Genomic DNA, 13,625 nt, shown 5'->3' with positions numbered 1-13,625 from the left:
TATCGTTTGTCAGGTAGAGTTTAAAAGAGTCGCCATACCTTGTGTTTTTTAGACTTCCTGCTCTCTTCCTCGTCGTCTGAATAACGATGCCTCTTCTCTTTGTGTTTTTTCTCGGCGTGCGGGAGGCCCGTCCCCTCCTCGTCCTCCACCAGCAGATCATATCTGGAACTGTTGGAGGGGTTATGGAACAATGGAGGAGAGCAGTGTCATACCAGAAGACTGTTTGTGGACATCATCAGTTCATGCTGACAGATGTAGATAGGACAGTTTCAGCCTGAGGTCCAAAGAATTTATCATCTAGAGAGGGGATGGTTTTGCTCTCTTGTGGTGCGAAAGATTAGTAAAGATAAAAAGCCATGAACACTTTATGGTTGTACAGGAGGTTCTGCCAGAGTGGATCTCAGGTCATAGTTGTGAGGATACTCTTGTTTAGGTTTGACTTGGTCTTTCAGAGCCAGTTTGGATCGCTTCTCCAAGTCATTCTCGTAGGCCTTGAAGTCTTCCTTGGTGTATTTCCCACCTGAAACACACATGATTGTCGCCCATTACCAGACACTCTCAGGACTGACCACAAGGCGGCTCGCCCACCTTTTCCTTTCCATTTTATTTTCGCCACGGACTGGCTGAAGTCCACGTGGATGCGTCGGTCATCGATGAGCACGTTGTCCATCTTGAAATAGGCCTTTTCGCAGTCTTCTTGCTGTCAAGACGACCAGGGGAGAACAAACACAAATGATCAACCAGGAGAAAAATCAAGAGGAATATTGGACAACAGACTCGGCAACCCAAAATGTTGAAAGAGCCTAAAAATATTTCTAAAAATCTGTCTGGAGCCGCAACAAATTAAAAGTCTTATATAAGTGGTGGCAGAGGGGTTAGTGAGTCTGTCTCACAATACGAAGGTCCTGAGTAGTGCTGGGTTCAATCCCGGGCTCGGGATCTTTCTGGGTGGAGTCTGCATGTCCTCCCCGTGAATGCGTGGGTTCCCTCCAAGTACTCCGGCTTCCTCCCACCTCTAAAGACATGCACCTGGGGATAGGCTGATTGGCAACACAAAATTGGCCCTAGTGTGTGAATCAATCAATCAATCAATGTTTATTTATATAGCCCCAAATCACAAATGTCTCAAAGGACTGCACAAATCATTACGACTACAACATCCTCGGAAGAACCCACAAAAGGGCAAGGAAAACTCACACCCAGTGGGCAGGGAGAATTCACATCCAGTGGGACGCCAGTGACAATGCTGACTATGAGAAACCTTGGAGAGGACCTCAGATGTGGGCAACCCCCCCCTCTCTAGGGGACCGAAAGCAATGGATGTCGAGCGGGTCTAACATGATACTGTGAATGTGAGTGTGAATGTTGTCTGTCTATCTGTGTTGGCCCTGCGATGAGGTGGCGACTTGTCCAGAGTGCATACTTGCAAATAGGGATGCACCGAAATGAAAATTTGTGGCCGAAGCCGAATAAAATTTAAAAGCTTGGCCGAAGGCCGAATACCGAAAATAATGAATGCAGTTTTTCACAATTTTTTTTTATTTTGCATAAAAAGCCTACAATACATTTTTAGACATGTTTTTTTAAATAAAGTACATTTTTATTGAATATTGACATTTTTTTAATATTCCAGTAGCGTTTGCTTTTCAACAAAAGCAACAAGTTTTTCATTTATATTAGGCCTTCAAACAAAACATGCATTCCAAAAATAAATAAAGTGCCTTAAAGTGGATAAACCCACAACAAATGAATTATTGTCCCTTTGGCAAGTCTGCTTAGCCACAGTAGATATGCTAATAATGTAAACAGAGGCCCCATTAAATCTCAATTAAGTGTGTGCTTGTAACCTCATACACTTATACAGGTAGCCTACACAAAAAGGCTAATAATGTAAACAGAAGGCTCAAGTAAATCTCAAATAAGTGTGTGCTTGTAACCTCATACACTTATACAGGCGGCCTACACAACAGGCTAATAATGTAAACAGCACACAGCAGAGAAATACCGTCTGCTCGGTATCGTGTAACGGGGTTCAATGTGCTCCATGAGTCTCCGAAAGCCAATGTCCTCCACAACACTAAACGGTTGATCATCCAAAGCCATAAACTCCATTACCTTCTTTGTAAGTCCGTTTGCTTTGGCACTGTCAGTCGCAGACTTTTTCGTCCTCTCAAAGACGTCGGCCACGAGGCAGTTCCTCGAGGCAGTTTGGCTGAACATTCGTTGCAAACTGCAATACTTTTGTCACTTTATATAATATAGGTTTTTTAAACATAAGATCATTGTCTCCCAAAACGTTATTAGTTAATGATATTATCAGAGACAACAATCTTAACGTCATCGGTCTCAGCGAAACCTGGCTTAAACCAAACGACTTTTTTGCGCTAAATGAGGCATGTCCTCCTAACTTTACACATGCGCATATTGCCCGTCCCCTTAAAAGGGGTGGGGGGGTCGCACTAATATACAACGAAAACTTTAACCTTAGTCCTAACATAAATAATAAATATAAATCGTTTGAGGTACTTACTATGAGGTCTGTCACACCGCTGCCTCTACACCTGGCTGCTATCTACCGCCCCCCAGGGCCCTATTCGGACTTTATCAATGAATTCTCAGAGTTCGTTGCTGATCTAGTGACACACGCCGATAATATAATCATAATGGGGGACTTTAATATCCATATGAATACCCCATCGGACCCACCGTGCGTAGCGCTCCACACTGTAATTGATAGCTGTGGTCTCACACAAATAATAAATGAACCCACGGATTGCAACGGTAATACGATAGACCTAGTGCTTGTCAGGGGTATCACCGCTTCCAAAGTTACGATACTCCCGTAGGTGGATTGAACTTTCACAGTATCATGTTAGACCCGCTCGACATCCATTGCTTTCCTCCTCTCTAAGGTTCTCATAGTCATCGTCACCGATGTCCCACTGGGTGTGAGTTTTCCTTGCCCTTATGTGGGCCTACCGAGGATGTCGTGGTGGTTTGTGCAGCCCTTTGAGACACCAGTGATTTAGGGCTATATAAGTAAACATTGATTGATTGATTGACTTTCCGACACTTTAAAATATCTCCACACTGCTGACATTTTTCCGAAGGCGCCTGGTTACAACGTCACCGCACGTTGGTTGATTGCGTCAAAAAATTGCGTCGCACGCCACTATTCGGCCTTGCATTTAACTCATTCCACCGAAGGCTGAAAGTGGCTTTTTTTGCCATATTCGGCCGAATATATTCGGTTACCGATTAATCGGTGCATCCCTACTTGCAAACCCTCCCGGAATTTCCGGGAGACTCCCAAAATTCAGCAGCTCTCCCGAAAACCTCCCGGGACAAAATTTCTCCTGAAAATCTCCCGAAATTCAGGCGGAGCTGGAGGCCACGCCCCCTCCAGCTCCATGAGAACCTGACTCAGCAAGGTTGTGACCCTCTTAAACAGGACAACACTGCCATCTACTGTACATAGAATAGAATGTAAATATATTCTACATTTAAGTGCAGTCGAGGAACATGCATTAGGGAGTCTGTTCTGAAGCCCACAGTAAAGAGACGTAACTTCATCACGTCGCCTGGTTATTGACTTCAACCCAATATATTACACGGTCGACGAGCAAAATGAAGAAATACGCTTGCAAGTTCCAGAACGATTGGAAACAAGGATTTCAGTTTATCCAGGAGAGTTTGAAGGGGAAGGGGTATGTTGCCTGTAAATTTTGTAGAACAGACTTCTCCATTTAACTCGGCGGCCGAACGGATATACTCAGCCATGAACGGTCAACGAAGCACAAAGCATCCGCAGCGCAGCATCGTTCACAACCCAGTATTGTGGGCCACCTCGCCAAATGGAGACCCGATGGTGTAACTAATGCTGAGACAAAGATGGCTATGCTGATAGCTGGAAGCAACATCCCGTTCTCATTTGTGGATGTCTACAACAAATCCGTGAAGGATATGTTCCCAGATTCGGAGATCGCTCGCCAATACGCAAATGGCAGAACAAATTTTACTCAAATAGTGAAAGGTAAGTGTTTTTTTTTTTTAGTAACCAGCAAGCACAGTACAGTTAGTAGAACAACTGTGTTTTTATTACTGTGTATTTGATATGTGCCGTTGGAAATTCAACTATTTTTTTTATTTATATATATAATAAAATAAATATATATAGCTAGAATTCACTGAAAGTCGAGTATTTCATACATATTGTGAGTCTTCCTTGCCCTTATGTGGGCCTACCGAGGATGTCGTAGTGGTTTGTGTTGTGGTTTGTGCAGCCCTTTGAGACACTAGTGATTTAGGGCTATATAAGTAAACATTGATTGATGTATGAAATATATATGGAATACTCGAGTTGATGAATTATACTCCTCCCCTCTTAACCAAGCCCCCCGCCCCAAGCACGCCTCTGCCCCCCCCCAAACCAGAATGACAAACCCTTTTTGGGAGAATTTCCGCACCCTAACACAACTTAAACACAAGAGAAAAAATACCCAGAACACCTTGCAGGGCTACAATATACAACACCTCAACCGACGCAAGTAGGGAGCGTGGGGGTGTAGGGGATTGGTGGTAGCAGGGGTGTGTATATTGTAGCCCGGAAGAGTTAGGTCTGCATGAGATTCTGGGTAATTGTTCTGGTGTGTATATGTTGTGTTACGATGCGGATGTTCTCCCGAAATGTGTTTGTCATTCTTGTTTGGTGTGGGTTCACAGTCTGGCACATATTTGTAACAGTGTTAAAAGTTTTTTTTTACGGCCACCCTCAGTGTGACGTGTGTAGCTGTTGATCAAATATATCTTGCAATAACACACGTTCGTCTAACATGGCCAGATGCAACATACAACTGGGCTTGCACGCTGTCAGTTTAGGATGTAGGGGGCGCTAAAGGCAGTGCCATTATGGCACTCCCGGAATATTATTGATCTGGTAAAAATTGACAGGGGCTTCCCGGGAAAATTGGGGACGTTGGCAAGCATGACCTGTCAAGCGCCGATCATATTAAAATCGCGGGCCGCACCAACATTAAATTGTCATATAAAAGCGCGGGCCGCATAATAACACCTCAACCGACGCAAGTAGGGAGAGTGGGGGTGTGGGGGATTGGTGGTAGAAGGGGTGTGTATATTGTAGCCCGGAAGAGTTAGGTCTGCATGAGATTCTGGGTAATTGTTCTGGTGTGTTTATGTTGTGTTACGATGCGGATGTTCTCCCGAAATGTGTTTGTCATTATTGTTTGGTGTGGGTTCACAGTCTGGCACATATTTGTAACAGTGTTAAAAGTTTTTTTTACGGCCACCCTTAGTGTGACGTGTGTAGCTGTTGATCAAATATATCTTGCAATAACACACGTTCGTCTAAAATGGCCAGATGCAACATGCAACTGGGCTTGCACGCTGTCAGTTTAGGATGTAGGGGGCGCTAAAGGCACTCCCTGAATATTATTGATCTGGTAAAAATTGACAGGGGCTTCCCGGGAAAATTAGGGACGTTGGCAAGCATGACCTGTCAAGCGCCGATCATATTAAACTCGCGGGCCGCACCAACATTAAATTGTCATATAAAAGCGCGGGCCGCATAATAACACCTCAACCGACGCAAGTAGGGAGAGTGGGGGTGTGGGGGATTGGTGGTATCAGGGGTGTGTATATTGTAGCCCGGAAGAGTTAGGTCTGCATGAGATTCTGGGTAATTGTTCTGGAGTGTATATGTTGTGTTACGATGTGGATGTTCTCCCGAAATGTGTTTGTCATTCTTGTTTGGTGTGGGTTCACAGTCTGGCACATATTTGTAACAGTGTTAAAAGTTTTTTTTACGGCCACCCTCAGTGTGACGTGTGTAGCTGTTGATCAAACATATCTTGCAATAACACACGTTCGTCTAACATGGCCAGATGCAACATGCAACTGGGCTTGCACGCTGTCAGTTTAGGATGTAGGGGGCGCTAAAGGCACTCCCTGAATATTATTGATCTGGTAAAAATTGACAGGGGCTTCCCGGGAAAATTGGGGACGTTGGCAAGCATGACCTGTCAAGCGCCAATCACATTAAACTCGCGGGCCGCACCAACATTAAATTGTCATATAAAAGTGCGGGCCGCAGAATAACACCTCAACCGACGCAAGTAGGGAGAGTGGGGGTGTGGGGGATTGGTGGTAGCAGGGGTGTGTATATTGTAGCCCGGAAGAGTTAGGTCTGCATGAGATTCTGGGTAATTGTTCTGGTGTGTATATGTTGTGTTACGATGCGGATGTTCTCCCCAAATGTGTTTGTCATTCTTGTTTGGTGTGGGTTCACAGTCTGGCACATATTTGTAACAGTGTTAAAAGTTTTTTTTACGGCCACCCTTAGTGTGACGTGTGTAGCTGTTGATCAAATGTATCTTGCAATAACACACGTTCGTCTAACATGGCCAGATGCAACATGCAACTGGGCTTGCACGCTGTCAGTTTAGGATGTAGGGGGCGCTAAAGGCAATGCCATTATGGCACTCCCTGAATATTATTGATCTGGTAAAAATTGACAGGGGCTTCCCGGGAAAATTGGGGACGTTGGCAAGCATGACCTGTCAAGCGCCGATCATATTAAACTCGCGGGCCGCACCAACATTAAATTGTCATATAAAAGTGCGGGCCGCATAATAACACCTCAACCGACGCAAGTAGGGAGAGTGGGGGTGTAGGGGATTGGTGGTAGCAGGGGTGTGGATATTGTAGCCGGGAAGAGTTAGGTCTGCATGAGATTCTGGGTAATTGTTCTGGTGTGTATATGTTGTGTTACGATGCGGATGTTCTCCCGAAATGTGTTTGTCATTCTTGTTTGGTGTGGGTTCACAGTCTGGCACATATTTGTAACAGTGTTAAAAGTTTTTTTTACGGCCACCCTTAGTGTGACGTGTGTAGCTGTTGATCAAACATATCTTGCAATAACACACGTTCGTCTAACATGGCCAGATTCAACATACAACTGGGCTTGCACGCTGTCAGTTTAGGATGTAGGGGGCGCTAAAGGCACTCCCTGAATATTATTGATCTGGTAAAAATTGACAGGGGCTTCCCGGGAAAATTGGGGACGTTGGAAAGCATGACCTATCAAGCGCCGATCATATTAAACTCGCGGGCCGTACCAACATTAAATTGTCATATAAAAGTGCGGGCCGCATAATAACACCTCAACCGACGCAAGTAGGGAGAGTGGGGGTGTGGGGGATTGGTGGTAGCAGGGGTGTGTATATTGTAGCCAGGAAGAGTTAGGTCTGCATGAGATTCTGGGTAATTGTTCTGGTGTGTTTATGTTGTGTTACGATGCGGATGTTCTCCCCAAATGTGTTTGTCATTCTTGTTTGGTGTGGGTTCACAGTCTGGCACATATTTGTAACAGTGTTAAAAGTTTTTTTTACGGCCACCCTCAGTGTGACGTGTGTAGCTGTTGATCAAATATATCTTGCAATAACACACGTTCGTCTAACATGGCCAGATGCAACATGCAACTGGGCTTGCACGCTGTCAGTTTAGGATGTAGGGGGCGCTAAAGGCACTCCCTGAATATTATTGATCTGGTAAAAATTGACAGGGGCTTCCCGGGAAAATTGGGGACGTTGGCAAGCATGACCTGTCAAGCGCCGATCATATTAAACTCGCGGGCCGCACCAACATTAAATTGTCATATAAAAGTGCGGGCCGCATAATAACACCTCAACCGACGCAAGTAGGGAGAGTGGGGGTGTGGGGGAGGGTGGTACCAGGGGTGTGTATATTGTAGCCCGGAAGAGTTAGGTCTGCATGAGATTCTGGGTAATTGTTCTGGAGTGTATATGTTGTGTTACGATGCGGATGTTCTCCCCAAATTTGTTTGTCATTCTTGTTTGGTGTGAGTTCACAGTCTGGCACATATTTGTAACAGTGTTAAAAGTTTTTTTTACGGCCACCCTCAGTGTGACGTGTGTAGCTGTTGATCAAATATATCTTGCAATAACACACGTTCGTCTAACATGGCCAGATGCAACATACAACTGGGCTTGCACGCTGTCAGTTTAGGATGTAGGGGGCGCTAAAGGCACTCCCTGAATATTATTGATCTGGTAAAAATTGACAGGGGCTTCCCGGGAAAATTGGGGACGTTGGCAAGCATGACCTGTCAAGCGCCGATCATATTAAAATCGCGGGCCGCACCAACATTAAATTGTCATATAAAAGCGCGGGCCGCATAATAACACCTCAACCGACGCAAGTAGGGAGAGTGGGGGTGTAGGGGGATTGGTGGTATCAGGGGTGTGTATATTGTAGCCCGGAAGAGTTAGGTCTGCATGAGATTCTGGGTAATTGTTCTGGAGTGTATATGTTGTGTTACGATGTGGATGTTCTCCCCAAATGTGTTTGTCATTCTTGTTTGGTGTGGGTTCACAGTCTGGCACATATTTGTAACAGTGTTAAAAGGTTTTTTTACGGCCACCCTCAGTGTGACGTGTGTAGCTGTTGATCAAATATATCTTGCAATAACACACGTTCGTCTAACATGGCCAGATGCAACATACAACTGGGCTTGCACGCTGTCAGTTTAGGATGTAGGGGGCGCTAAAGGCAGTGCCATTATGGCACTCCCTGAATATTATTGATCTGGTAAAAATTGACAGGGGCTTCCCGGGAAAATTGGGGACGTTGGCAAGCATGACCTATCAAGCGCCGATCATATTAAACTCGCGGGCCGCACCAACATTAAATTGTCATATACAAGCGCGGGCCGCATAATAACACCTCGCAGGCCGCGATTGGCCCGCATGTTTGAGACCCCTGCTTTAAGGCATTGATGAATTGTTGGTGCAAGCTGTGCCAGCAGCACTTGTTGGGACTGGCATCTCGAAGCGCTGCTTGTCACTCCAATAAAGCGCACATTGCCAGGGCAACTCAAGCCGACAATGGGTATTAACTGCAGCCTCCCCTCTCAGACCACCAATGTCAGGCCAACACGTGTCCAACAGAAGCGCAGTTTTAAAATATACTAATTGCAAATCAGTTAAGGTTGTGAGCATCAATTGAGACACATTAAAATTATTACATTAACAACGTTAGCCATACATGGAGTATGTCAGGGGGAAGAATGTTGCTGCAGTGTTATAAAAATTACGACACAGCGCCTGCTGCTTGCGTTAGGCGGTAACGTACCTTGCTGTAAAGAATGCGGGATTGTGTGCAGTGTCATTTAATTGCCAGGGATAATTGATCATTAAATGTTAATAGCTTGTTCATATATTGTATTCTACCTTGTAATGTTTGCATAACAACATTCACTAATTGCTGTAAGTCCAAACTATTCTTTTTGCGACAAATTTATTGACAAAAGTGCACTTTCTGTTTTAAAGTAATTGGTGTTTTTTTCACGGTGGCAGAGGGGTTAGTGCGTCTGCCTCACAATACGAAGGTCCTGCAGTCCTGGGTTAAATCCCAGGCTCGGGATCTTTCTGTGTGGAGTTTGCATGTTCTCCCCGTGGATGCGTGGGTTCTCTCCGGGTACTCCGGCTTCCTCCCACTTCCAAAGACATGCACCTGGGGATAGGCCCCTCCCACCTCCAAAGACATGCACCTGGGGATAGGCCCCTCCCACCTCCAAAGACATGCACCTGGGGATAGGCCCCTCCCACTTCCAAAGACATGCACCTGGGGATAGGCCCCTCCCACTTCCAAAGACATGCACCTGGGGATAGGTTGATTGGCAACACTAAATGGTCCCTAGTGTGTGAATGTTGTCTGTCTATCTGTGTTGGCCCTGCGATGAGGTGGCGACTTGTCCAGGGTGTACGCCGCCTTCCGCCCGATTGTAGCTGAGCTAGGCGCCAACGCCCCCCCGCCACCCCAAAAGGGAATAAACGGTATAAAATGGATGGATGGATGGTATTTTTTTATGGAATAATTACACGGAGACTCAAACCCTACTTTTAAACATTCTACTCATTTTATGTTAGTTTGTATCTACAGAAGGGGGACCGGAGGGTGTGTTCCAACTATGGTGGGTTCCCACTCCTCAGCCTTCCCGGTAAGGTTTATTCAGGTGTACTGGAGAGGAGGCTACGCCGGATTCCGGAGGAACAGTGTGGTTTTCGTCCTGGTCGTGGAACTGTGGACCAGCTCTATACTCTCGGCAGGGTTCTTGAGGGTCCATGGGAGTTTGCCCAACCAGTCTACATGTGCTTTGTGGACTTGGAGAAGGCATTCCGACCGTGTCCCTTGGGAAGTCCTGTGGGGAGTGTTCAGAGAGTACGGGGTATCGGACTGTCTTATTGTGGGGGTCCGCTCCCTGTATGATCAGGGTCAGAGCTTGGTCCGCATTGCTGGCAGTAAGTCGGACACATTTCCAGTGAGGGTTGGACTCCGCCAAGGCTGTCCTTTGTCACCGATTCTGTTCATAACTTTTATGGACAGAATTTCTAGGCGCAGTCAAGGCGTTGAGGGGTTCCGGTTTGGTGACCGCAGGATTAGGTCTCTGCTTTTTGCAGATGATGTGGTCCTGATGGCTTCATCTGACCGGGATCTTCAGCTCTCACTGGATCGGTTCGCAGCCGAGTGTGAAGCGACCGGAATGAGAATCAGCACCTCCAAGTCCGAGTCCATGGTTCTCGCCCGGAAAAGGGTGGAGTGCCATCTCCGGGTTGGGGAGGAGACCCTGCCCCAAGTGGAGGAGTTCAAGTACCTAGGAGTCTTGTTCACGAGTGAGGGAAGAGTGGATGGTGAGATCGACAGGCGGATCGGTGCGGCGTCTTCAGTAATGCGGACGTTGTACCGATCCGTTGTGGTGAAGAAGGAGCTGAGCCGGAAGGCAAAGCTCTCAATTTACCGGCCGATCTACGTTCCCATCCTCACCTATGGTCATGAGCTTGGGTCATGATCGAAAGGATAAGATCACGGGTACAAGCGGCCCAAATGAGTTTCCTCCGCCGTGTGGCGGGTCTCTCCCTTAGAGATAGGGTGAGAAGCTCTGCTATCAGGGAGGAACTCGAATCAATCAATCAATCAATCAATCAATGTTTATTTATATAGCCCCAAATCACAAATGTCTCAAAGGACTGCACAAATCATTACGACTACAACATCCTCGGAAGAACCCACAAAAGGGCAAGGAAAACTCACACCCAGTGGGCAGGGAGAATTCACATCCAGTGGGACGCCAGTGACAATGCTGACAATGAGAAACCTTGGAGAGGACCTCAGATGTGGGCAACGCCCCCCCCCCCTTTGGGGACCGAAAGCAATGGATGTCGAGCGGGTCTAACATGATACTGTGAAAGTTCAATCCATAGTGGCTCCAACACAGCCGCGAGAGTTCAGTTCATGCGGATCCAAGACAGCAGCGAAGTAAAGCCGCTGCTCCTCCACATCGAGAGGAGCCAGATGAGGTGGTTCGGGCATCTGGTCAGGATGCCACCCGAACGCCTCCCTAGGGAGGTGTTTATGGCACGTCCAACCGGTAGGAGGCCACGGGGAAGACCCAGGACACGTTGGGAAGACTATGTCTCCCGGCTGGCCTGGGAACGCCTCGGGATCCCCCGGGAAGAGCTAGACGAAGTGGCTGGGGAGAGGGAAGTCTGGGTTTCCCTGCTTAGGCTGTTGCCCCCGCGACCCGACCTCGGATAAGCAGAAGAAGATGGATGGATGTATCTACAGATATTTTCTTTAGGTATTTTATTAATATGTATAATTGTCGTTACTGTTATGTACATGCAGAACTAAGTGAAAACGATGTATGAAAAATGCATAAAACTTGACCCCTCTGAAAGAAACCGAGTGAATGCTCTTGTTAGTCACCCACGGTCTTTGTCTCTGCAGAGAAGCAAAAACTTTAATATTATGTTACATACCGAGAGCAAGCAGGGGGAGGCATGCTAATTGCAAAGCTAACCTCTAAGCTAGCTTGAAACAGAAGAAAGAAGTAAGTTTGGGCACCACAGGATTAAATTTTTGAGGGTAACGATTTGATTCGGAATTCTCGATTCAAAATCAATACTTTTTTCAATAACATTGGGTGCCAGTTCAATGATTAACTCCATAAAATAGATAAAGAGCTCTGTAAATACTTTTTCAATGACAAGCGATCTTTTTCAATGACAAGCGATTTTTCATCACTTACCCATCGCAGAGGCTGCAAAGTTCTTAAAACGAATTCCGAAAGTGGGCATGCGTCGACTTTCTAACCACCACCTATTCCAAGAATTCTTTAACCTTGGATCCAAGACAATGTTCTGCTTTCTCTCTTATGGAGGATATCTTTCTTCCATATGTTGAAAAAATGGTGAGCTCCACAGAGCGAACAATTACATAGCATAGCTCGGTTGGTAGAGTGGCCGTGCCAGCAACTTCAGGGTTGCAGGTTCGATTCCCGCTTCCGCCACCCTAGTCACTGCCGTTGTGTCCTTGGGCAAGACACTTTACCCACCTGCTCCCAGTGCCACCCACACTGGTTTAAACGTAACTTAGATATTGGGTTTCACTATGTAAAGCGCTTTGAGTCACTAGAGAAAAGCGCTATATAAATACAATTCACAATTCACACGTGTTACTTAAAAAAACAAAAACAAACAAAATCACAAATAAAACCTATTTGTGTTGTCTTGTTTTACAGCAGCATTTAACTTCCGAGCATTTTGGATGTCACTAGAAGCAACGGACATGACCAACACATTCGACAGCAACCCACCTCGAACAATACGCATTGTTTTAACAGTTTTATCAATAAACAAAACAAATTAAAAAAAAACACCACTTTGACTGAAAGAATAGCGGAATTCTCTGGGCGATACTGCAAATGGGGGTATCGATCCAATACCAGGAAGATATAGAGGCAGGGTTGGCCACATCAATGCTGATAGTGATTGTTGAATGATTCCCCTTTTCATCACAATTCTAATCCTATAAAAAGCTTTGGTATGAATCTAACACTCACCTTTTCAAATTCAATGAAAGCGTAGCAGAGGGAGTCTCCACTCTTCCAGTCTCGAATGATCTCACAACTGCACCGAACAGAAAGCAGCATGAAAGGATGACCACAGTAATATTTCCATGATAATATATTATATATATACAGACGCACGCACGCACGCACGCACGCACGCACGCACGCACGCACGCACGCGCGCGCGCGCGCGCGCGCGCACGCACGCACGCACGCACGCACGCACGCACGCACGCACGCACGCACGCACGCACGCACGCACGCACGCACGCACGCACGCACGCACGCACGCACGCACGCACGCACGCACGCACGCACGCACGCACGCACGCACGCACGCACGCACGCACGCACGCACGCACGCACGCACGCACGCACGCACGCACGCACGCACGCACGCACGCACGCACGCACGCACGCACGCACGCACGCACGCACGCACGCACGCACGCACGCACGCACGCACGCACGCACGCACGCACGCACGCACGCACGCACGCACGCACGCACGCACGCACGCACGCACGCACGCACGCACGCACGCACACACACACACACACACACACACACACACACACACACACACACACACACACACACACACACACACACACACACACCTATATATAGTGGGGCAAAAAAGTATTTAGTCAGCCAGCGATTGTGCAAGTTCTCCCAC

At 46.8% G+C, this 13,625-nt stretch overlaps 1 protein-coding gene across 1 annotated transcript in view; it reads right to left on the bottom strand.

Moving 5' to 3' along the window:
• Positions 1-13,625, bottom strand: part of ppil4 (peptidylprolyl isomerase (cyclophilin)-like 4) — a 47,189-nt gene that overhangs the window by 10,959 nt on the left and 22,605 nt on the right. The window contains exons 9-12 of the mRNA XM_061894088.1: positions 12,938-13,004; positions 589-700; positions 424-520; positions 39-168 (exon numbers count right to left, since the gene is read on the bottom strand). Of these exons, the coding sequence (XP_061750072.1) occupies positions 39-168; positions 424-520; positions 589-700; positions 12,938-13,004 (406 nt within the window). The remainder of the gene's footprint in view (positions 1-38; positions 169-423; positions 521-588; positions 701-12,937; positions 13,005-13,625) is intronic.

The sequence above is a fragment of the Nerophis ophidion genome, linkage group LG03 (assembly GCF_033978795.1).
Source record: "Nerophis ophidion isolate RoL-2023_Sa linkage group LG03, RoL_Noph_v1.0, whole genome shotgun sequence".
Taxonomy (NCBI): domain Eukaryota; kingdom Metazoa; phylum Chordata; class Actinopteri; order Syngnathiformes; family Syngnathidae; genus Nerophis; species Nerophis ophidion.
Note: the sequence above shows the minus strand (reverse complement) of the source record. Positions and strands in the feature narration are given on the sequence as shown.